Genomic DNA, 26,616 nt, shown 5'->3' with positions numbered 1-26,616 from the left:
ATGACACCTTGAAACATTGCAATGGTTGGTTTAATTGAATTCCATCTTGGGAGTCGGACACCAACTAAACCATCGTCTGTAAGATAATGTCCCCTCCCTAACTCCACCCAGCAACCGCCTCCCCAGATAAACCCCAACCCCAGAGAAGTGGTGCTAAGCTGGAGGGGCCAGGATAGTGAGACCTCCAGGGCCGCACTGTGACCGACACACCCACCGCACAGCCTGTTATTAAGACCCCAATCTTCTTACTGCAAGTCCTGATACATAACAAAATAAGGCGGGTGGAGAAGGAGAAAGAAAGGGAGGGAGGGAGACTGAAAAGAAACAAGAGGTCTTTCCAAGGCTAACGTCATTGGTGTGCTGGTGACGCACCGCCTTAAGTCTCTTGGCCGAGGCGGACAGCATTACTCATTAGCCAGTGCCAATAGACATGCTTAATGGTAGAAAAAAGATAAGTAAAGGCAAATTAACCCAATCGCCTTTCCGACTCAAGGGACACTGTAGCAACATAGTCTGGCTTAAGGATGCTTAGCTTTGAAACAGGCTCTGGCTGGCAAACGGCTCGCAAATTATGGCTATTGTTCCAGACACTGAATGTACTTTGATGTGTAAACTTTGCTCTGTAAAGCGAGCATCTGCTGAATATAGAATCCCATCTAGATAGTCATACAGGAATAGCTGGAGCGCTATCCTAGTAAAGGTTGAGAGTTCACGGGGTACGTTCAGCCGGCTGGGCCCTGCCTGCGTAGCTGTGGGCCCGGGGCCAGTGCTGAGATTGTGATTAGCTCCTGCTGGTTACTCTGTGAAATGGGATCAGGCTGAGGAGGAGGAGGAGGGGTGCAACCAAAGGTGACACACTTCATGACTGGCCCAAAGTTTGCCGTGTGATTTAGACATTTTTATCAAGTTCCTGGAAGGATCCGGCCAAGACACGGCCCGAAGGACCAGGATTGGCTGAGGTGAGTGAGCAGGGGGAGTGGGGAGGGGTGGGGGCAGAGACTCCCTGCCAGATGGATTGTGGGTAAACTCTGGGATACAGTGCCAGAATCCAGGATTCTACAGATGAACCTTTCCATAAAGCCCTACCCTCCCGGTAGCTCTCCACAGCGCTGCTCTCTCTGTAGAAATTCTTTAGAATCAACATAGCAAAGTGTCTCTTTCACATAGACAAGTCAGTGCTATAGGATTTAAATCAGGTTTCTTTCTCTCTGTGGATGTCATTTGTGGTATTCACCATGACTAGACTGACCAACAGGTGTGTGTGTGTGTGTTTCACTATGGGAAGCTCTCATAACACTTACTTGGAAGCAGTGACTCTCACTATTAGGAGTTTAGACACAGTAAGAACAGTACAATATTCCCTTGACATACACACGGGTATTCTGGTGTATGCGTCAATGTGTATGTGTGTGTTTATGTATGTGTGTACGTGTAGCTCCAGGAACTCATTAACAGGAAAGAAATCTATGCATGACATTGGTTTATACCAGCCTGTTTTACCATCAGCTGGGGACTTCATTTTATCTGAATAAGCAAAGAGAAAAACACATTCAGACACAAACATAAACGCATTCAAACCCTGCATACACACCCGTACGTATTTATTTGGACAGTGAAGCTAAAACTTTTAATTTGTCTCTATACTTCAGCATTTAGGATTTGAGATCACATGTTCGATATGAGGCGACAGTACAGAATGTCACCTTTTATTTGAGGGTATTTTCATACATATCCGTTTTACCATTTAGAAATGAATGCACTTTATGTATCTAGTCCCACCCATTTGAATGTGTCATAAGTACTTAGACAAATTCACTTACAGTGTATTACATTTTGTCAAAAGTTTAGTATTTGGTCCCATATCCTAGCGCGCAATGACTACATCAAGCTTGTGACTTTACAAACTTGTCAGATGCATTTGCAGTTTGTCTTGGTCGTGTTTCGAATCATGTTGTGCCCAATAGAAATGAATGTCAAATAACGTATTGGGTAATACAGTAAATAATAATAGAATAGGTTTCTTAACACTTCAACATTAATGTGGACGCTACCACGAATACGGTAACCATAACGGAATCGTGAATAACGATGGGTGAGAAAGTTAGAGGCATAAAAATCATACCATCCCAAAAATGCTAACCTCCCCTGTTATTGGTAATGGTGACAAGTTAGCATCATTATTCATGATTCATTCATGATTATCCTTAATCATGGGAGCATCCACATTAATGTAGTGTTCAGAAACATATTCTATTCGTATTTACAATTAAAGTGACTCCAGAATTACACAATACATTATTTACCATTCAATTAAATGACCTACAACCAATTCCGAAATACAACCAAAACAAACTGCAAATGCATCTAACAAGTTTGAAAAGTCACAAACTTGGTGGTGTCATTGTGTGCTTGGAATATGGGACCAAATACTACACTTTTGACAAACCTGAATACACTATAAGTGCATTTGTCCAAATACTTATGGCAACTTAAAATGGGGGGACTACACAAAGTGCATTCATTTCTAAATGGTAAAACAGATATGTATTGAAAATACCCTCAAATAAAAGGTGACATTCTGTACTGTCATCTCATATAACACATTTGATCTCAAATCCAAAATGCTGGAGTATAGAGACAAATGAAACCTTTTCGCTTTCTTGTCCAAAAACATACGTGTAGGATTAAGGCCAAATCATGCTATAACAAACATAACCTAAACAAAAAAATGATTGAGAGAACATTTTCTGTAAGTGTGTGTACGTGTTTGTATACCCATGATTCTGTGCAGGGGTGTGTGTGTGTGTGTGTGTAAGTCCATGTGTTCACGCCAGCTTTCTGGCGAACCTGGTACTTTTGGCATGGCTGATGAAGATATCAGAGTAAGGAGTAGGAGCTGAATGTAGAGGAGGACTTTGTGGCACGAAGGTAGTTCACTTTGACGCTGGATCTGCACAGAACAGCCAAGGGAATTCTCTACCTCTACACTCGCCACTTCGTTCCCTGCTCTTTCTTCGATAGACCTGAAAGAAAGTTGCTTTTTTCCAACCTTCACACAAATGGGACTTTTTCCATTTAGCCAACAAGCTCAAGAACTGGCAACCCAGCCCCCTGCACCGAAGTGATCCATTTTGAATGTTTGTCAAAGAGACGTTGGTGGTTGGGGGCCCCCCCTGGGAGGGCGAGGTGAGATGCTAGGGTTTCTGACTTCATAAACAGATCTTGGTATAGAGACAAGCAATATGGATGCACAGTGAATACAAACACACAGGCATATTGTAGTACATTCATTTTTGTACACAGAATAGACACATAGAGACGTAGGATCTTAATTTGAGCCAGTTTTCTACAACAGCAAAATAATCCTGCAGCAAATGGACATTTTTGTAGGGGTTGATACACTTTTCGTTAAGGCAAATCAAGTCTGACATTTCAAAGCGGAAATGACAAACTTTAGATGACTTGTTAAAACTCAAATACACTACGTGTTTGCATTTCCTGCTGGGCAGGGAAATTCTCAGCTACAAAAGAGTGATCAAATTAAGATCCTACATCTGTACTCCTGCGCGTCCACACCCACATACACACAATGGACAATAAGGAGGTTCCAACATGGCTCATGACAGATGGAAGTGTATAACATTAGTATGTGCAGGTGACATTAAACAAAAGGGACACTCTCTCATTCCAGGGAGCGCTAACTTGCCACTTCCTGCCACGCCGCGTTTTGTTTTCTCCCTTCATGTATTTTTCCGGAGCGGTGGCTGGGGCATGCATTGCCGAGAGCCCATTTCCTGCGCCCCGCCTGCCGTAATTGCGCCGTGAGACGGCCAGGCTGGCGGTGACATCGGTGGTGAAAACAAGCAGAAAATCTAACTGTTCCATATCAAGGAATATTTTGACTCCGGCTAATGTGACTTAAATACCTTGTTCCACAGTCGAGTAGGCTGGCACCTGCTGCATGGGAGCCAGCCAATTACAGGACACGTACTGTCTCTCATTTTCTGATTCAATTAGCATGCTTCAGAGCTTTCCAGTCTAATTGCAAACTACTTCACAGTTACCTCTCTGATTAATCGCTGCCCATCTGCAAGCCATCGCAAAACTTGGTGGAACAAATGTGTGTGCTTTAGAATGCAGCGAGCTCAGCGAATCAGAGACGGATGGGCGGGTGGCCGGGCCTGAGGCTTGGCGGCTGGTTGGTGGATGAAGTGCTTCTCGACCCTCCTCCCCAACCGCGCTGTTGGTGAAAACTGCGGGCTTGGTTCAGCAGCGCGGTGGCGTTCTGACATCATTGAGGGGAGATTAAGAGGAGTTACTGTCCAGCACTAGCTACTGCGGCATTAGACAACAGATTTCACAGACATTGAGCTAGCTGGATAGGCAGAGAATAAGGGGAGGGGAGGTTGTATTTCTATGTGTGGGGTGAGGAACAGCACTGAGGTCAAAGGTCAGGGTGGAGAGTTCGACCTGCTCCTCCAGTGAGGGCCAAGGCCTGGGAGATCAAAGAGCAGGGCCACTTAGACAGTAACAGGCTCCTGAGTCCTGATAAACATGCTGCTATCTCTCTCTGTCTCCCAGGCCTGCCATAGCACAGCGCCCCTCACCTCTCCAACCTCCACCAATCAATAGCACACTGTTTGTCTCTGTTGCCAGTGTTTATGGAGACCTTTCCAGCATGCAGAGCGGAGCCGAGAGGAGGACACCTAATGTACTGGGGAGCATGAGGTTATCACAGCCGCGGACCTCGCTCGCTGTAGAGGGCTTCACTTTCACAGGCAGGGCACTGTGCCGAGATCACCTACAATCCCCCTCTCTGTTCTCCACCGTACCTCTATTGACAAATCGGAGACCAAGGTCACCCCAGTGTTTACATAGCCTTTAGCCCACATTACATCAGCCACCGCCACACCGCGCGAGGCCGCACCGCACTGCCAATGCCAGTAAATCACCTGGCAACTCTCCACGCCACCCACCCTCCTAGAGAGACAACAGAGGTGGTCTGGGACACAACAGCCATCAGGGTGGCTAACCTGTGTCCTCCACCTCCACAACTCAGCCCCCCCCCGCTCCAAATCCATTCTCTGTTCTGTACAGGCCATGCAGCGTGCGTCACGCCAACACAATGGTAAACATAATGCATATTGTTGCCTGGCTCCTGATAATGATGTATAACCCGGTGGCTGCAGAAGAATATAATACCGATATGTCAGGTCTCTTATTTGGCCACAATTTGCATGGTTATAATAGCTTATCGACTGGCTCAAGGTTGAGCGGGGCCAGCGCGGCCCACTGTAATGACTGAGTGCGCGCCGCGGGTTTATTTCAAGCTCTCCCGGCTCAGTTGGCCTGGCCCTTTCGTCAATACCCAATCTTGATCCCTCTATCTTCCCCCTCCTATAAAACCCTGCACCTATAATGTCACCCCCCCCCCCCGCCAACTCCCCCTTTTAAACGATTCCTGTATCATACAAACATTTCCCATGGAGATCAATACAGGTGCCATTCATTAGGCCCCCCAAAAACTGCTCTTCTGCAAACACACCACTCATATTAGAAATATCGACCCCCCCTGGGCTACCGACACTCTGATTGACTTGTCTTTCTCTGTGAGAAGCTCTAATAACCAAAACAAACTTCTGAAATTACAATTATGGATCTGTTTGAAGAAGGGAAAAAAAAAAGAATTTGAAAAACATGCACTGAAACAACCTATATTTGAGAACGTGTTTTAGAAAACACAAATATGACATTCATAAGAGAAATACACCATGTTCTGTGTTATACATACAACATAAATACAGTTTTAAGTTCAATAGAAGTTGTTCTGACTGGAATCAGGAAGCTACTACACGCCTCTGCAGTCTTAGGGCATATTAGTAACCATTAAAATAGGACCAATGTTACATCACAGGTCAAAATGGTGTGGTATCGTCCGGAGCAAAACAGCCTAGTGGTAATCATATTAGGTAAGTTATTTACTATTCAACTTCCTCTTCCCAGTCTACTCTCTACTGTTGCTGGTTGTAACCATGACTTACGGTTAGCTGTGTAGCAAGGCTGATCCACCTCTAGTATTTTTTTTACTTATCTATCTTTTTTACTTAACACTTATTTTTCTTAAAACTGCATTGTTGATTAAGGGCTTGTAAGTAAGCATTTCACTGTTGTATTCGGCGCATGTGACAAATACAATTTGATTTGACTTGATTCAACGACAGGCTATTTAGCACGTAAAATTCTTATTTAACTGTGTGTATAGTTGTGTATATACACTGAGTGTACAAAACATTCGGAACACCTTCCACTCCCTTTTGCCCTCAGGACCAGCCTCAATTTGTCAGGCATGGACTCTACATGGTGTCGAAAGCGTTCCACAGGGATGCTGGCCCATTTAGACTCCAATGCATCCCATAGTTGTGTCAAGTTGGCTGGATGTTCTTTGGGTGGACCATTCTTGATACACACAGGAAACTGTTGAGCGTGAAAAACCCAGAAGCGTTGCAGTTCTTGACACACTCAAACCGGTGCGCCTGGCACCTACTACCATACCCCGTTCACATATTTTGCCTTTTCCATTCACAATCCATGTCTCAATTATTTCAAGGCTTAAAAATCCTTCTTTAATCCCGTCTCCTCCCCTTTATCTACACTGATTGTAGTGGATTTAACAGGTGACATCAATAAGGGATCATAGCTTTCACCTGGTCAGTCTATGTCATGGAAAGAGCAGGTGTTCCTAATGTTTGTACACTCAGTGTATGTTTCATTCATGTCTCTAAGGTGTTGCGTTGATCACAGATCCACCCCCCCTCTCCTGTTTAATGTGAACTGGGAGAAACAGCAGGGGCCAATTTAGCTAGCCCTGCTGGGTTACCCCCCTGAACCGAAACAGACACTCACTCACGCGCACACACACAAACAGAAACTCGAGAATCTCCATCTTAACATATGTTTGATGGTGATTCTACAGAGCCACACACACACATTCACAAATACTAAGCACCAGAGAAGAAGAGCCCTCTACCCTCCCTGTGAATCATGCTATTAACTCACCATAGGATGTCAGTTGGAATAACCACAGTGGTAGGCAGCCCGCGCAGCCATCGCCCTCCTCCTAGCTAGGAGGTGAAACTGATCAATTCCAGGCGGGAAGTGGTTAAAAAAAGGATTATTGCCTGACCTTTGACTATCTAACAAAACAATTCACACTCTCTGTGACCTTAGACTTCTTCAAATGGGAGAGTATTGATTGTCTGTGCTTTGCAGACTAACATCTTGGCCAGCATGTCTGGGACAGGCTACAAAGAGAGGAGAGACAGAGAGGAGAGAGCTACAGCCATAGCAATTAAAGAAAGATAGCGGGAGGTGGCTAACAGCATGCTCCTTCTAAAGACTGGCTGGCTGACTGGCTGGGCCAAGGCCTCCCTCCTCTCCACCTCAGTACCAATCACAACAGGATTCCTGCTGACATGGACCTGGGAGGTGAACGTGAGTGTGACTGTGTGTGTGTAAAATCACATAGTATTGTTAACTAACAAACGACTATAGTATGTCTGAGTGATGTAACGCTCTTCGTACAGTTACCGTGAGTAACAGGGACTAACATGTTCTCTACAGCTCTCCTCCTCTCACTCAGAACAGACTTCATAACAGCAGCAGCAGCGGGGGCGGGATCTGTCCTTCCATCCAACCCACTTCACTGGGTTAGAGTCAGGGGCAACCGCGGTGGGAAAAAGGGCTTGCTTCCCAAATGGCACCCTATTCCACATGCAGTGCACTACCAGCGCGGTGCACTCCGTAGGGAATGTGGTGTCATTTGGGACATAGGCAAAGTCTCAATGTCAGGTGAAGTCAGTGAGTTTGTCAAGAGGAACTCTTCACTCCCATCTCATTTTCCCTCTCTCTCACACGGCTAAAAGGCTTTGTTACTGTACCACTTAGAGGTCTCGCTGAGTTGGAAGTAGAGGCCATTACAAGCTGTAATAGCCTGGGTGGATTTCTAAATGACCAACCAGAAAGTGTTTGGACTATTTGCGAAGCATTGTGCTACTGATTTGAAAGAAATACAACATTTCTTATTGAAGTATTACGCGTTGAAGTATTGAGTGCAAAATTACCAATATGTGGGTTTGTATATTTTCCACAACTAGATAATCACAGAGGAAAGTAAGACTAATGGCGCAATGACAAAGAGAGAATGAAAAATGAAGCAATTAGTTTTTTTCTCTTCTTCTTCGGAATTACAGGAAATTCATGACTTGAGTTGGTGAAACACAAAAACATCCATGTGAAGAGGATGCTTTGTGGAGAAGCTGAGGGGGAGAGGGAGAGGTATCTTAAGGACAGTGGTCGGCCAGGCAGGGACTCATTTGGCTCTCCGTGTGTCCGTCTTTTGACAAATCAATTCCCAAACGCTGCCTTATAAAGCTATTTCCAAAAAGGGGGGAGGGAGCGGGAGAAGAAAAGAGAAATCAAAGGTTTGCTGGGAATGAGCTAGGAGTGGTCCTCAGTCGAGGGGGTCACAGTGAAGCTGGGGCAGCCTTGCCTACTGTGGGCACTGAGCTGGAACTAAGTGTGGTGCTGAGGCGCCAGGGCCTGGAAATAAGCCAAGCCCCAACTGGCCACTCCCTCTCTTTCTTTCCCTCACTCAGCCTAACATTTTCATTAAGACAGGGAGGGAGGGGGGAGGGAGGGATCGAGATCGAAAGAGAGAAGGGAGATGAACTCTGACAGCCATGTTACCCAAAATAATGCACTCAATCCTATTTCAACACCCCTAGAGAGGTAATGTGGGGGGGGGGGTCGCTCCATAGGCGGGCGTGGTGTGTGAGGGGGGTACGGACCACCTTCGACGGGGCGTGGAGGACAGACAAAGAGGCCTATGAGCTAGGCCAGATAGCTGTGAGTGAGCTGGGCGTCACTCTGCCTCCCTGCACACACACACACACACACCATCTGCTGACACCAACACATGACAGAGCAAATAGGGGGATGATCTAAACAGAATAAAATCATGTTTCAGGAAAGGACAGGGTGAGGGGCTTTAAGAGGGAGCTTAGCGGGTCAGGGAGGTCAAACGTACAATGCAGCAATATAATGTATCTAGTATGGGTGCTAGGTTTAGATGAATCCTCTGAAAACAAAGTGGAGGATGAAAGTCAATAGATGCGATGGGCTGAAGAATATGACAAAACAAGCAATTAAAAGAGTAGTTATCCGGACAGAGCTTTGGAGTTAATTGACTACCATTGATCTGTATAGCTGATAATATGGTAGGGCAGTGGTCACCAACTGGTCGATCGCCAAATATTTTGGTGAAAAAACAACAATAAAGCCTTGCGTTGCTATGCTGAATTTATTTGTCTAGCGGTGTTGACGGTAGGTGCACCCGGTTTCATGTTTCTGAAGGTAGAGACCCTGCCTTTCCGGCAGGCCCAGAGAGCAAACCAAATCACATTTTATTAGTCACATACACATGGTTAGCAGATGTTACTGGGAGTGTAGCGAAATGCTTATGCTTCTAGATTACGACAGCGCAGCAGTATCTAACAGGTAATATCGAACAATTCCACAACAAAAACCTAATATCTAACAGATTCCACAACAAAACCTAATACCCACAATCTAGTAAAGGAATGGGATGAGAATATATAAGTATAAAATATATGGATGAGCAGTGACAGAGTGGCTAAGATGCAATAGATAGTAAAGAATAGATAGTGAAGTATACAGTATATACATGGGGCGGCAGGTAGCCTAGTTGTTAGAGTGTTGGGCCAGTAACCGAAAGGTTGCTAGATTGAATCCCTGAATCTGTCGTTCCGCCCCTGAACAAAACCCATCATTGTAAATAAAAATGTATTCTTAACCGACTTGCCTCGTTAAATAAAGTTTAAATAAAGATGAAATGAGTAATGCGCGGTATGTAAACATTCTTAAAGTGGCATTATTAAAGTGACTAGTGATCCGTTTATTAAAGTGGCCAATGATATCAAGTTTGTATGTAGGCAGCCACCTCTCTGTGCTGGTGGTGGCTGTTAAATCTGATAGCTGTTTTTCAATCTATGTGTCCCAGCTCTGATGCACCTGTACTAGCCTCACCTTCTGATGGAAGCTGGGTGAACAGGTAGTGGCTCAGGTGTTAAAAAAATAAATATATTGTATTTATTTCACCTTTATTTAACCATGTAGGCCTGTTGAGAACAAGTTCTCATTTACAACTGCGACCTGGCCAAGATGAAACAAAGCAGTGCGACAAAAACAACAACACAGAGTTACACATGGAGTAAATAATAAATAAGTCAATAACACAGTAGAAAAAAAGAGTCTATATACATTGTGTGCAAAAGGCATGAGGAGGTAGGCGAATATTTACCATTTAGCAGATTAACACTGGAGTGATAAATGATCAGATGGTCATGTGCAGGTAGAGATTCTGGTGTGCAAAAGAGCAGAAAAGTAAATAAATAAAAACAGTATGGGGATGAGGTAGGTAAATTGGGTGGGCTATTTACCGATGGACTATGTACAGCTGCAGCGATTGGTTAGCTGCTCAGATAGCAGATGTTTAAAGTTGGTGAGGGAGATAAAAGTCTCCAACTTCAGCGATTTTTGCAATTCGTTCCAGTCACAGGCAGCAGAGAACTGTAAGGAAAGGCGGCCAAATAAGGTGTTGGCTTTAGGGATGATCAGTGAGATACACCTGCTGGAGCGCGTGCTACGGGTGGGTGTTGCCATCGTGACCAGTGAACTGAGATAAAGCGGAGCTTTACCTAGCATGGACTTGTAGATGACCTGGAGCCAGTGGGTCTGGCGACGAATATGTAGCGAGGGCCAGCCGACTAGAGTATACAGGTCGTAGTGGTGGGTGGTATAAGGTGCTTTAGTAACAAAACGGATGGCACTGTGATAAACTGCATCCAGTTTGCTGAGTAGAGTATTGGAAGCTATTTTGTACATGACATCACCGAAGTCGAGGATCGGTAGGATAGTCAGTTTTACTAGGGTAAGTTTGGCGGCGTGAGTGAAGGAGGTTTTGTTGCGAAATAGAAAGCCGACTCTAGATTTGATTTTAGATTGGAGATGTTTGAGTCAAGAAGGAGAGTTTACAGTCTAGCCAGACACCTAGGTACTTATAGATGTCCACATATTCTAGGTCGGAACCATCCAGGGTGGTGATGCTTGTCGGGCGTGCGGGTGCAGGCAGCGAACGGTTGAAAAGCATGCATTTGGCTTTACTAGCGTTTAAGAGCAGTTGGAGGCCACGGAAGGAGTGTTGTATGGCATTGAAGCTCGTTTGGAGGTTAGATAGCACAGTGTCCAAGGAAGGGCCAGAAGTATACAGAATGGTGTCGTCTGAGTAGAGGTGGATCAGGGAATCACCCGCAGCAAGAGCAACATCATTGATATATACAGAGAAAAGAGTCGGCTCGAGAATTGAACACTGTGACACCCCCACAGACTGCCAGAGGACCGGACAACATGCCCTCCGATTTGACACACTGAACTCTGTCTGCAAAGTAGTTGGTGAACCAGGCAAGGTTCAAAACAATGATAACTAAACAGAATGGAGTACCGTGATTAATGGACAGTCCAGCAGGCATCAGCTATGTAGCCAAGTGATCATAGTGTCCAGGGGGCAGCAGTAGATGGAACAGGGAAGCCGCCACTACGCTAGCACGCAAGCGACACAGCGTTTAAAGTTAGTAGCCTGTGGCTAGTAGGAGCGTCTGCTCCGACGGAGGCCGGTTGAAGGCACAGCGGATGGAGTATTCGTTGGCAGACCAGTCGTGGTGGTGCGGCGGGGCCCCGTGTCGACAGAGAATCCAAGCCAGATGGCGAAAGAGGTATTGTAGAATTTAGTTTGCTAGCCGGGAGATGCGCCTGGCTCACGGCTAACTGGTGCTAGCTTCGTGGCAGTGGCGTTAGCCACTATAGCCAATCGGTAGCAGCGGTAATCCGGTGCCAAGGTCCAGAGTTTACAGCAAGGATCCGGTGGAGTATTGGGCTCAAGCCGTGTATGAGTGTGGTTTGGGTGAACAGCTGGGAGGTGGGCCTCAGGGATAGCTTCGGTACTGGGTGCCACGGTGAGTGCAAGCTGTGAGCTAGCTAGCTGCAAGCTAGCTGTGAAGATCAGAAGTAGTGGTCCAGGGATTACGGCAGGAATCCGGCATTGTTGTGGAGAGACAGTCCGATACTGGTAGACTAGCGAGTATTATCCTCTAGCAGTGGCTAACAATGACTAAATAGCTTGTAGCTAATTAGCTGGTTAGCTTCTTGAGGTTCTTGAATGTGTTCTGGCAGGTTACCAGAAGGTATAATCAAATTAAAAATCGAAAAGAGATTGAAAATAAATTGAAATATATATACAAAAAATACAAAAGTACACGAGAGGACAAACAAACACGTCTTCACTGCTACGCCATCTTGGAATGATGGGCAAGTAGACATACTGGGTTGAAAAAGAGCAAGAGGATAAATAACAATATGGGGATGAGGTAGGTGGGTGTGCTATTTACAGATTGGCTGTGTACAGGTACAGTGATCGGTAAGCTGCTCTGATAGCTGATGCTTAGAATTAGTGATTCTTGCAATTCATTCCAGTCATCGGCAGCAGAGAACTGGAAGGAAAGGCGGCCAAAGTAAGTGTTGGCTTTGGGGATGACCAGTGAAATATACCTGCTGGAGCGAGTGCTACGGGTGGGTGCTGCTATGGTGACCAGTGAGCTGAGATAAGGCGGGGCTTTACCTAGCAACGACTTATAGATGACCTGGAGCCAGTGGGTTTGGCGACAAATATGTAGAGAGGGCCAGCTAACGAGAGCATACAGGTTATGGGGCTTTGGTGACAAAACAAATGGCACTGTGATAGACTACATCCAACTTGCTGAGCAGAATGTTGGAGGCTATTTTGTAAATGACATCGCCGAAGTTAAGGATCGGCAGCACATTTGGCAGCATGAGTGAAGGAGGCTTTGTTGCGAAATAGGAAGCCGATTCTATATTTAATTTTGGATTGGAGATGCTTAATGTGAGTCTGGAAGGAGAGTTTACAGTCTAACCAGACACCTAGGTATTTGTAGTTGTCCACATATTCTAAGTCAGAACCGTCCAGAGTAGTAATGCTAGTCAGGAGGGTGCGGGCAACAATTGGTTGAAGCAGTTGGAGGCCATGGAAAGAGAGTTGTATGGCATTGAAGCTCGTATGGAGGTTTGTTAACACAGTGTCCAAAGAAGGGTCAGGTATACAGAATGGTGTCGTCTTCGTAGAGGTGGATCAGAGAATCACCAGCAGCAAGAGCGACATCATTGATGTATACAGAGAAAAGAGTTGGCTCGAGAATTGAACCCTGTGGCACCCCCATAGAGACTGCCAGAGGTCCGGACAACAGTCCCTCTGATTTGACACACTGAACTCTATCTGAGAAGTAGTTGGTGAACCAGGCGAGGCAGTCATTTGACAAACCAAGGCTATTGAGTCAGCCGATAAGAATGCATTGATTGACAGAGTCGAAAGCCTTGGCCAGGTCGATCAAGACGGCTGCACTGTACTCTCTTTTATCGATGGCGGTTATGATATAGTTTAGGACCTTGAGAGTGGCTGAGGTGCACCCATGACCAGCTCGGAAACAAGATTGCATAGTGGAGAAGGTACGGTGGGATTCGAAATGGTCGGCGATCTGTTTGTTCACTTGGCTTTCAAAGATTTTAGAAAGGCAGGGCAAGATGGATATAGGTCTATAACCGTTTGGGTCTAGAGTGTCTCCTCCTTTGATGAGGGTGATGACAGCGGCAACTTTCCAATCTTTGGGGAACTCAGACGATACAAAAGAGAGGTTTAACAGGCTAGTAATAGGGGTTGCAACAATTTCGGCATATAATTTTAGAAAGAGGGTCCAGATAGTTTCTGCAGAGGGTGCTGAGCTGTTGGCCGGGGTAGGGGTAGCCAGGTGGAAAGCATGGCCAGCCATAGAAAAATGCGTATTGAAATGATCGATTATCATAGAATGATCGGTTATGACAGTGTTTCCAAGCCTCAGTGCAGTGGGCAGCTGGGAGGAGGTGCTCTTATTCTCCATGGACTTTACAGTGTCCCAAAACCTTTTGGAATTAGTGCTACAGGATGCATATTTCTATTTGAAAAAGCTAGCCTTAGCTTTCCTTACTGACTGAGTACATTGGTTCCTGACGTCCCTGAAAAGTTGCATACCGCGTGGGCTATTCGATGCTAATGCAGAACGCTACAGGATGTTTTTGTGCTGGTCAAGGGCAGTCAAATCTGGGGTGAACCAAGGACTATATCTGTTCTTAGTCCTACATTGAACGGAGCATGCTTATTTAAGATGGCGAGGAAAGCACTTTTAAAGAGCAACCAGGCATCCTCTACTGACGGGATGAGGTCAAAATCCTTCCAGGATACCCGTGCTAGGTCAATTAGAAGTGTTTTAGGGAGCGTTTGACAGTGATGAGGGGTGGTCGTTTGACAGCGGACCCATTAAGCACACAGGCAATGAGGCAGTGATCGATGAGATCCTGGTTGAAGACAGCAGAGGTGTATTTGGAGGGCATTTCGTCAGGATGATATCTATGAGGGTGCCCATGGTTATGGATTTAGGGTTGAACCTGGTAGGTTCCTTAATAATTTGTGTGAGATTGAGGGCATCTATCTTAGATTGTAGGATGGCCGGGGTATTTAGCATATCCCAGTTTAGGTCACCTAACAGTACGAACACTGAAGGTAGATGGGGGCAGTCAATTCACATATCGTGTCCAGAGCACAACTGGCGGCTGAAGGGGGTCTATAACAAGTGGCAACGGTGAGAGACTTGTTTCTGGAAAGGTGGATTTTTAAAAGTAGAAGCTTGAATGGTTTGGGCAGAGACCTGGATAGTAGACAGAACTCTGCAGGCTCTCTCTGCAGTAGATTTGGCAGGTCTATCTTGTTGGAAGATGCTATAGTTTGGGATGGAAATTTCAGGATTTTTGGTGGCCTTCCTAAACCATGATTCAGACACGGCTAGGACATCTGGGTTGGCGGATTGTTTTATTCACTGCTTTTGCACAAACTTAGGGAGGAGGCTTCTAATGTTAACATGCATGAAACCTTTTACGGTTATAGAAGTCAACAAATGAGAACACCTGGGGAATGGGAGTGGTGCTGGGGGCTGCAGGGCTTGAGTTAACCTCTACATCACCAGAGAAACAAAGGAGGAGTAGGATAAGTGTACGGCTAATGGCTATAAGAACTGGTCGTCTAGTGCGTTCAAAACAGACTAAAAAGGAGCTGATTTCTGGGCACGGAAGTATAGATTCAATGCATAATGTTCAGACAAGGGTATGGTAGGATGTGAGTACAGTGGAGGTAAACCTAGTCATTGAGTGACGATGAGAGAGGTTTGGTCTCTAGAGGCACCAGTTAAGCCAGGTGAGGTCATCGCATTTGTGGGGGGTGGAACAAAAGGGCTATCTAAGGCATATTGGGCAGGGCTGGAGGTTCTACAGTGAAATAAGACAATAATCACTAACCAAAACAGCAATAGACAAGGCATATTGACATTAGGGAGAGGCATGTGTAGCCGAGTGATCATAGGGTCCAATGAGTAGCACTAGATGAGTCAGGGAGCCAATTCAGTAGTTGCAGCTACGCTAGGCGAGCTGGAAACACGGCGATTCAGACAGCTAGTGGGCCGGGGATAGCAGATGGGCATACGGCGACGTCGCAACGGAAGAGCCTGTTGAAACCACCTCGGATGGTTCCGTAGCCAGACCAGTCGTGATGGATCGGCGGGGCTCTGTGTCGGCAGTAAAGGGTCCAGGCCAATTGGCAAAAGAGGTATTGTAGCCCAAGAATTGGCTGGTGGAGATGGGCCTAGCTCGAGGCTAGCTCCAGGCTAACTGGTGCTTGCTTCGGGACAGACACGTTAGCCAGAAGTAGCCATTCGGATAGCAGCTAGCTAGCTGCAATGATCGGGTGTAAAGGTTAGAGGTTTCGGTAGGAATCCTGAGATGTGGTAGAGAAAAAGCAGTCCGATATGCTCTGGGTTGATATTGGGGCTGTGCAGACTGGCAGGAATTGACCTGATTGAGGCTGGCAGATGTGCGAGTCAACAGTGAGGGCCGCTAGCAGTGGCTAACTGACTACTAGCTAGTTAGCTGGCTAGCTTCTGATGGGGGGTTCCAGTTCTAAAGTATAAAATAGCAGATCCGTACCACATCGGGTGAGGCGGGTTGCAGGAGTGTATATTCAGTACGTAGATGGAAAGTGAGATTAAAATATATACGAAATATATGAAGAAAACAATATATACACGGGATAGGACAAGACAAAAACACACATTCGACTGCTATGCCATCTTGGATTAATGATGGTTATTGTCCTTGATGATCTTTTTTGTCTTCCTGTGACATCGGGTGTTGTAGGTGCCCTGGATGGCAGGTAGTTTGCACCCGGTGATGTGTTGTGCAGCCACACCACCCTCTGGAGAGCCCTGCAGTTGTGGGCAGTGCAGTTGCCGTACCAGGCGGTGATACAGCCCGACAGGATGCTCTCAATTGTGCACCTGTAAAAGTTAGTGAGGGTTTTCAGTGATGTTACGTACGCCTCTCGGAAGAGGGGACGCAACACCCTGCTACAACTAAACTTCCCATGGAGTGAAAGAGGTATGGGACTGTAGGTGCGAGTAAGGATGACAAAAGGCAAAGAATTACCGTTTACCGAATTTATTCCGTCCCACGGTAATTTTGGGGAAAAGGGGCTGGACAGAACCAAAGCAAAGAAAGTAAATATCAAAGCCCCCCCCCCCCCCCCCCCCCCCCCCTCTCATACCTTACCTGCCTACTCACAACATACCTAACTAGCACCACCTGGGGCACTAACCAAAATACAGGGGATGGTCCGCCCAGGTCTTACCTAGTGTGCATAGACAGAGTTTTTACTACGGGTATATGTATGCCCGCAGGCCTCTTGCCTAAGCACTGCCAAGTTTCCTACCCCTTCCCCCCTGGGAACAAATTAAACAGAATATTACAAACAATTTCGCAATCAAAAACACAGTCCTTTTGTCATAGACATACCTTAGTAGGCAGCGCTACTAAATACTGGCAAAGAATTATACCTCTGCGCAACGAAAACACAGGACATACCAATCCTCTCTATCTGAGAAACCACCCACACATGATATAACCCTCAGCTCTCCTCTCTGAGCAACAGAACACAATGCATTGGCAGGGCAATTCAAGCAGAGCCCGTATGCGATGATAATGTATTGGGCCTATAGCTTACTGCACAAACCTTATTGCTACAGTACTGTTTTAACAGGATAATGTTTCATAGGCGTAAGTTTTTTAAGTCATGTTTAAAAAAAAATATCTGAGATGTAGATCTTGGTTTGCATTTTGACTCAGAAAGTTTGGTGACCACCGTGGTAGGGTATTATTTTTCCCACTTTGTTACCAATTCCGCAATTAGAAATAAAGGAAATGGCACAGTTCTTTTGTGTCCACTATCCAGTGGTGGAAAAAGTACCCAATTATCATACATGAGTAAAAGTAAAGATACCTTAATAGAAAATGACTCAAGTAAAAGTGAAAGTCAGTAAAATACTACTTGAGTAAAAGTCTAAAAGTAGTTTGTTTCAAATATACTCAAGTGTTAAAAGTAAAGGTAATTGCTCAAATATACTTAAGTATCAAAAGTAAAAGAATACATTATTTCAAATGACTTATATTAAGTAAACCAGAAACCATTTTTTATACATTTTATATTTACTGATAGCCAGGGGCACACTCCAACACTCAGACATTTACAAATCAAGCATTTGTGTTTAGTGAGTCCACCAGATCAGAGGCAGTAGAGATGACCAGGGTTGTTCTCTTGATAAGTGAGTGAATTGGACCATTTTCCTGTCCTGCTAAGGATGAAAAATGTAACGAGTACTGTTGGCTGTCAGGAAAAAATGTATGGAGTAAAAAGTATGTTATTTTCTTTCAGAATGTAGTGAAGTAAAAGTAAAAAAATACAGTTCCCACAAAAAACTACTTAAGCATTTTTACTGAAGTACTTTACACCCCTGCCACAATCCAGTATGAGTTTTGATAAGTTTGACTAATGCAGAATTACTCAATAAATATATTCTTATATAAACCAAGTATTCAGTCCAAAGAGTGAGACAAGTCAAAGGTCGTGCATGATTCAGTCAGTAAAGACTGACTTGTCCACAAACACCAACTGTCACCTACATTTACGAGAGAGAGAGATACTTTGCACTAGTTGCTTTTCAAAATAGACAATTTCACATCACTGTATTTTCTGGTGACTTGTGGAGTAAAGTATTATGAGATAACGATGGCATTATGCAATTAATGATTTTCATGAAGAAATTCTACTGCGTGATTAGTCAATTTGTACAGGAAAATAAGATATCGCCCAAACCAAACCCCCCCCCCCCCCCAAACAAATATGTCTCCACTATGCTGTGCCGTATTCTGCTGCCTTGCCTTCTGAAGGAGCACTTGTCCCAGTGTGACAGACCCAGTAAGGTTGGAGCAGGAGACAGGCTGGGGCAGGAATGCTTAGCAGGGGTTTAAGCTGTTGGGTTACATCTGTGTCAGATGCCTGATGGTGTGTGAGCCCGTGGGGTGGGCTGGTCCGGAGCAGGACAGGTCTCCCTCTCGGTCTCTGTGGCGACGCCTAATGCTAGCTCGTCCAGCACAGACAGCAGGAACCGGCTTGACACGTGACCAGCCGCGACGCCTCGCGGTCAAAGGTCGGTGCAGATTTCAGCAAATCTGGGCAGGCACGGCATCAGCTTAAACTCAGGGGGAGAGATTGGCCTCTAACCTTAACCCGATAAGATCCTTGAAGTCCTTACCCTGACCTAGACTTGACTCTTTCATCTGCGATGTTAGCTATACTAATTACTGGCTGATAGCGACCTGGTGCCAAATGCAATTCACTTCCACCTCTCCCGATGAGCTACAACAGTCATTGCCAACCTCGCTTAGAGATCAAGACGAGTTTTAAACAAACTCTGCCATGCACGCAGCTCATGCTTTAACTATCAGTAATTGACTTGGTGTGTCGTGTTTTGTTATTTTAATTGTATTTATTTATTTCTATGTAACCTTTCTTTAACTAGGCGAGTCAGTTAAGAACAAATTCTTATTTACAATGATGTCCTACCAAACCCGGACGACACCGGGCCAATTGTGCGCTGCCCTATGGGACTCCCAATCACGGTCGGTTGTGATTCAGCCTGGAATCGAACCAGGATCTTTAGTGAAGCCTCTATCACTGAGATGCGTTGCCTTAGTCCGCTGCACCACATGCCCTATCTGGCATGTTAGGGGAGGAGCAGAGAGTGGCGTACGCTACGTTTAAAAGCACAGCTAAAGCCAAATAAAGGAAGATTAAAATGGCACCATGGATTCGGGAATTTTGGTTTCCAAGATAACTCCCCTTTCCCGGGCACAACTGAGACAATTGGTCTCCATAGCAGCCAGGGGTCCTGTTAATATCGGGGAGGGGGCTAGGCCTAGGGTCAGGTGACTGAGGTTGCCATCCGAGTCAGAAGACTGCAGCCCAAATCTTCCCTTCCCTCCCCTCTTCTCCCTCCACTGTAAATCTCTGGTACCTGATACACATGTCCACTACTTGGTCTAAGGCCCACGCCCCTGGCCCAGCCCCACACATCTCATAAGGGAAGAGAGAGACAGCTCTGTGTGTGTGTGTGTGTGTGTGTGTGTGTGTGTGTGTGTGTGTGTGTGTGTGTGTGTGTGTGTGTGTGTGTGTGTGTGTTTGAGTGCGAGTGTGTGTGTGTGTGTGTGTGTGTGTGTGTGTGTGTGTGTGTGTGTGTGGACAGCCGCCTGTGCGTGTTGATTAGATAGGAGGTGAGCCCATGGCAGGACAGGCGTGGTTTTCCGCTGGCTCAGTAGTTTGTAACGAGGGGGGCAGGCAGTGGGTCAGCCAGATCAGACCAGTGGGAGTGGAGCATTCCTCACAGCTGGGACAGACAGGCACACCAGGACTCTCACTTCTCAACACAACCCACTATGACAGGCGACACAGAGAAGGCCCCTGGGACAAACAAGGGCACACTTTGGAGAGATAGAAGGGGGAAAGAGATTTCCCACATACCTTCCTTCTGCTTGTAGGAAGTACTATGCAGATCCCCATGGCCATTAGAACTTAGATGAATAGTTTTAAGTTTCAACGTTTATTCGCCACATGCACAGGATACAAACAATACAGTCAAATTCTTAACTTGATAGATCTTTCCAAACAACGTAGTTATAGTAATATTAATAATAACATTGATAACAATAGAAAATAGAATAAAACACACAAGAAGTACGATAACGTTTGAAGAAACCCGAAAACGCAAGAATATACAGGTCAATGCCAGTACCTTATTCAGTGTGCAGGAGTACAGGAGAGGTAGAGGTGGGTTTATACATAAAAAATGACTGGAGGTAGGATATACAGTTGAAATCGGACTTTCACATACACCTTAGCCAACTACATTTAAAATGAGTTTTTCACAATTCCTGAAATTTTATCCCAGTAAAAATTCCCTGTTTGAGGTCAGTTAGGATTACCCCTTTATTTTAAGAATGTGATATGTCAGATTAATAGTGGAGAGAATGATTTATTTCAGCTTTTATTTCTTTCATCACATTCCCAGTGGGTCAGAAGTTTACATACACTCAATTAGTATTTGGCAGTATTGCCTTTAAATTGTTTAACTTAGGTCAAACGTTTCGGGTAGCCTTCCACAAGCTTCCCACAATTCATTTCGGCCCATTCCTCCTGTCAGTGCTGGTGTAACTGAGTCAGGTTTGTAGGCCTCCTAGCTAGCACACACTTTTTCTATAAGATTGAGGTCAGGGCTTTGTGATGGCCACTCCTATACCTTTGCTGTCCTTAAGCAATTTTGCCATAACTTTGGAAGTATGTGTGGGGTCATTGTCCATTTGGAAGACCCATTTGCGACCAAGCTTCAACTTCCTGACAGATGTTGTGAGATGTTGCTTCAATATATCCACGTAATTTTCCACCCTCATGATGCCATCTATTTTGTGAAGTGCACCAGTCCCTCCTGCAGCAAAGCACCACCACAACATGATGCTGCTACCCCTGTGCTTCACGGTTGGGATGGTGTTCTTCGGCTTGCAAGCCTCCCCCTTTTTCATGCATACATAACGATGGTCATTATGGCCAAACAGTTCTATTTTTGTTTCATCAGACCAGAGGACATTTCTCCAAAAAGTACGATCTTTGTCCCCGTGTGCAGTTGCAAACTGTAGTCTGAGTAGTTTTTTTTATGGCGGTTTTGGAGCAGTGGCTTCTTCCTTGAAGAGCAGACTTTCAGGTTATGTCGATATAGGACTCGTTTTACTGTGGCTATAGATACTTTTGTACCTTTTTCCTCCAGCACCTGCACAAGATCCTTTGCTGTTGTTCTGGGATTGATTTGCACTTCTCACACTAAAGTATGTTCATCTCTAGCAGACAGAACATGTCTCCTTCCTGAGCGGTATGACGGCTGTGTGTTCCCATGGTGTACTATTGTCTGTACAGATGAACGTGGTACCTTTAGGCGTTTGGAAATTGCTCCCAAGGATGAACCAGACTTGTGGAGGTCTACAATTTTTTCAGAGGTCTTCGCTGATTTCTTTTGATTTTCCCATGATGTCAAGCAAAGAGGTACTGAGCTTGAAGGTAGGGCTTGAAATACATCCACAGGTACACCTCCATTGACTCAAATGGTGTCAATTAGCCTATCAGAAGCTTCTAAAGCCATGACGTCATTTTCTGGAATTTTCCAAGCTGTTTAAAAGATCAGTCAACTTAGTGTATGTAAACTTCTGACCCACTGGAATTGTGATACAGTGAATTATAAGTGAAATAATCTGTCTGTAAACAATTGTGTCATGCACAAAGTAGATGTCCTAACCGACTTGCCAAAACTATAGTTAACAAGAAATTGTGGAGTGGTTGAAAAACGAGTTTTAAAGACTCCAACCTAAGTGTATGTAAACTTCCGACTTCAACTGTACATGTAACCAGGGCTGAAAAGTGACTGGTATCAGCAATTTTTAAATACTTATGGTAATATACTAATGGTAATATATACCGAGTATACAAAACATTATTTCCATAACAGACTGACCAGGTGACAGCTATGCTCCCTTATTGATGTCACCTGTTAAATCCACTTTAATCAGTGTAGATGAAGGGGAAGAGACAGGTTTAAAGAAGGATTTTTAAGCCTTCAGACAATTGAGACATGGATTGTGTATCTGTGCCATTCAGAGGGTGAATGGGCAAGACACAGAATGTAAGTACTTTAGAGCAGGGTATGGTAGTAGGTACCAGGTGCACCCTTTTGTGTCAAGAACTGCAACGCTGCTGGGTTTTTCACTCTCAACAGTTTCCTGTGTGTATCAAGAATGGTCCACCACCCCAAAGGTAATCCAGCAAACTTGACAACTGTGGGAAATGGGCCAGCATCCCTGTAGAATGCTTGACACCATGTAGTGTCCATGCCCCGACAAATTGAGGCTGTTCTGAGGGCAAAGGAGGGTGCAACTCAATATTAGGAAGGTGTTCTTAATGTTTTGTGCACTCATTGTATAGTGAACAAACATAAAAACACACATGCAACAATTTCAAAGACTTGACTGATTTACAGATCATAGAAGGAAACCAGTCAATTTAAATAAATTCATTTTCGATTTGACATGACTGGTCAGGGGCACAGTTATTGGTGGGCCTGGAAGGGCATATGCCTACCCACTGGGGAGCAAGGCCCAGCTAATCAGAAATACGTTTTTCCCCACAAAAGGGTTTTATTACAGACATAAATACTCCTCAGAATCCCCCCATCCTCCTCAGACAACAATCCCGCAGGTGTGGAAGTCCTGGGCTGGCGTGGTTACACGTGGTCTGCGGTTGTGAGGCTGGTTGGACTACTTCCAAATTCTCTAAAACTACATTGGAGGTGGCTTATGGTAGAGAAATGAACACTAATACTCTGGCTAGAGCTCTGGTGGATACTCCTGCAGTCAGCATGCCAATTTCACCCTCCTTACAAAACTTGAAACATCTGTGGCATTGTGTTGAGTGACAAAACTGCACATTTCAGAGAGTTATTCTATTGTCCCCAGCACAAGGTGCACCTCTGTATTGATCATGCTGTTTAACCAGCTCCTTCATATGCCACACCTGTCAGGTGGATGGATTATCTGGGAGAAGGAGAAATGCTCACTAAGGGAGGTAAGCAGGGAGGTAAGCAAATTAAGCTTTTATTTTGTTGTATATACACAACTATACACACATTTAAATGAAAGTTTTGCATGTTAAATAGCCTGTCGTTGAATCTTCCTACTAGAGGTGGTTCAGCCTTGCTACACAGCTAACCGTGAGTCATGGTTTCAACCAGCAACAGTAGAGAGAGTAGACTGGGAAGTGCAATAGTAATCAACTTACCAAACATGATTACGACTAGGCTGCTTTGCTCATGAACTTTTTTTCATTCTTCAAACAGATCCATAATAGTAATTTAGGAGGGGGGGTGCAGTGCAAGTCAATATTAGGACAGTGTTCATAATGTTTTGTATGCTCAGTGTATATATGTAAACAGGAGTCATAGTGACCAGTAGCAGGATACATAGATAGATACTAATGGTAATGGCAATCAATAATCAATGACCAGCAGCGTAATGGTAGTCATGAATCTAATCAATAATCATTTAGCAGCAGCATAGGTGTGAGGGAGTGTGCAGGTGTGGGTGTGTTGCGTCAGTAACAAGTGTGAGAGTAAGAGTGACAGCATTAAGACTAAAGCTTCTTTATTAAATCATGAGTTCAAAATAAACAAACAGGCGGATCCAGGACATTGGGGTTAATGGTATTCATGATGATCTAGGGTTGAGGGTCCAGGACATTGGTGTTAATGGTATTCATGATGATCTAGGGTTGAGGGTCCAGGACATTGGTGTTAATGGTATTCATGATGATCTAGGGTTGAGGGTCCAGGACATTGGTGTTAATGGTATTAATGATGATCTAGGGGTGAGGGTCTAGGACATTGGGGTTAATGGTATTCATGATGATCTAGGGTTGAGGGTCCAGGACATTGGTGTTAATTACGATCTAGGGGTGAGGGTCCAGGACCTTTGTGTTAATTACGATCTGGTGTGAGGGTCCAGGATATTGGTGTTTATGATGATCTGGGGTTGAGGGTCCAGGACATTGGTGTTAATGATTTTAATAAAGATCTGGGGTGAGGGTCCAGGACATTGGTGTTAATTACGATCTGGGGTGAGGGTCCAGGATATTGGTGTTAATGATGATCTGGGGGTAAGGGTCCAGGACATTGGTGTTAATGATTTTAATAAAGATCTGGGATGAGGGTCCAGGACATTGGTTTTAATAAAGATCTGGGGTGAGGGTCCAGGACATTGGTGTTAATGACGGCCTGTGGGTGGGTGATGGGGGGGGGGTACCTGGTGTGGTACCTGTCCTGATTCCTCAGTATGTGGGGTAATACCAGGGATGCCCATGTGGAGGCGAGATGACTGCCGAGGGCCATGCAGAGAGAGCGAGGAGGAGAGCGAGGAGGAGAGGAGGAGAGGAAGAGAGCGAGGAGGAGAGGAGGAGAGGAAGAGAGCGAGGAGGAGATGAAGAGAGGGAGGAGGAGAGGAAGAGAGGAAGCGGATTAGAAGTCATAGCATCACAGAGGGATCAGTGCAGCCTATCTCATTACTCCCAGGCACAATGAGCACAGCACTCTCAAAGCAGTTTAGAATTACACCTTTCCAGGCCACAAACAAGCCCTGCACTTATTACCCAGACTGCTCTTTGGTGCTTTAGCTGGAGGAAATCCTCCTCTAATTGCGATATTTCCCTAATACTCGAGCACGCTGGTATAACGGGCTGTTTGTCCCCCTTCCTGGAGATGGGTCTTAATAAAGTTTTTATCTGTCAAAGGAAGTGCACGCTGGATGGTCCAAGGTCACCGCTGCACCCTCACACAACTCTGCCGCACAAATCTCTGTCAACGTTGTTTACATAATTATAGAAATAAGTAAGAAAAATTCAGACAAAAATATTGTAATTTCGGGCTGATTACGACTCAAGGACCTTCAAGGAGGCTTTTCCCCCCCTAATCATCTCCCTGCAATTATGTACATTCCTAATATATTCTCAGAGCTTGTTGTGTTTGTTCTCTTTTTATTTCCTTACAATCACATTAAATGTGCATTTCATTATAACCTAATTGTGAAAAAGAAAACAAAGGAGAACGGGGGAAGACTGCCACAACATATCAAAATATGTGTTTTAACTAAACAGGAAAAGGTAAACGCTATCAGCAAAAATAACACAACGCAAACAAAACGCTGACACAACACAGTCTTTAATGCATTGATTAGTGATCTCTGGGTGTTTTGTCCTGGTGCGTCTCTGCTCTGCTTTCACTGTAATTATCCAGCCTCCAGCAGACAGTCTGTCGAGTCTAGCCAGGCCTCTGTGCAAACAGCCTCTCCTCTCATCTCCCCCAGCCTTATCAAACCCTGTCACACTAAAGGGGCCCCATTAGCAGCTAAACCTAACGAATTGGCTCCGTGAACAAACGTATAACCTGCGCGTCATGACACAAATGACAGAGAAGGGGAACAAGGCAACGAAAGAAAAAGGGGAATCGAGGATGATATAAACCAAGGAGTTTCTCCTGTGATAGAGAGGACAAAGTGTGGCCTGTGGAGAGGGAGTCCATGGTGACAGTGCTGCTGTTTACCATGGCAGAGATCCTGACAGGAAAGGGAAAGAGACACTAAACGTGTGTTCATCAGACCCCCCCCCCCACCCCACAAAGAACCAGTCACTCACAGAGAATGGGGCTAACCAAGGCTAAATTGGGCTAACGAGAGCTAACCGTACTATATCCAGCAACACCCAACACGGGGGCAGATATCTTGCTAGAAACCCATGTCACAGAAGACCATTAATGGGTGAAGAAGCCCTCACACCCCCCTGGTTCATCCTCCTCCCCCATTTAGAGTGATGTGAGGAGACGCTGATGCTACCGGTAATGGGACGGCATCAATGTCTGAAGGCATTAGTGGGAGCTGGCGCTGATCACACGGTCGGTTGGGTAAACAGAGTAAACAATCGGCTTGCCCGCCTTCCACAGATTAACCCTCTGCCGGCCAACACACATGCACACACACTGCTCACACGTTTGTCTATTTATAACCCCCTTGAACGTGAGAGGTACTGAGGACCTCACGGGACCTCACGACCACGCGTCACCCATCCTGCTGTCCAAGCTCACATCCATCCACTTGTTACGAGTGACCAGCAGCGTATCTCGAGTAGTGCAGATGTGGAACCGTCCGTCTCAGTCAGTACGTCAACAACTACACCATGGCCACCAAACGAAGAGACAAGGAGGTTAAAATCCGATTAGACAACACCGTAACACAACATTCCCATCGACCCCCCCCTAATCACGCACGCGCAATTTAAGTTGTGCGACACCTCTAGGGTAAAGGCGTGATGCTAAAGCCCATCTACTCTACGGGATGTGCTACGGGCCAATAAGATCCATG

The 26,616-nt window shown here is 45.3% G+C and overlaps 1 protein-coding gene across 8 annotated transcripts in view; it reads right to left on the bottom strand.

Moving 5' to 3' along the window:
• The window catches only part of LOC109895621 (cotranscriptional regulator FAM172A homolog), a 262,316-nt gene that overhangs the window by 37,151 nt on the left and 198,549 nt on the right, over positions 1-26,616 (bottom strand). For 2 of the 8 annotated variants that reach the window (XM_031830431.1, XM_031830433.1), the window contains exon 11: positions 23,202-24,582. The exons of the other annotated variants lie outside the window; for them this stretch is intronic. In XM_031830431.1, the coding sequence (XP_031686291.1) occupies positions 24,536-24,582 (47 nt within the window). In that variant the 3' untranslated portion in view covers positions 23,202-24,535. Of the gene's footprint in view, positions 1-23,201; positions 24,583-26,616 lie in introns of those variants that run through there. 8 annotated transcript variants of the gene reach the window in all.

Source organism: Oncorhynchus kisutch, linkage group LG8 (assembly GCF_002021735.2).
Source record: "Oncorhynchus kisutch isolate 150728-3 linkage group LG8, Okis_V2, whole genome shotgun sequence".
Classification (NCBI taxonomy): domain Eukaryota; kingdom Metazoa; phylum Chordata; class Actinopteri; order Salmoniformes; family Salmonidae; genus Oncorhynchus; species Oncorhynchus kisutch.
Note: the sequence above shows the minus strand (reverse complement) of the source record. Positions and strands in the feature narration are given on the sequence as shown.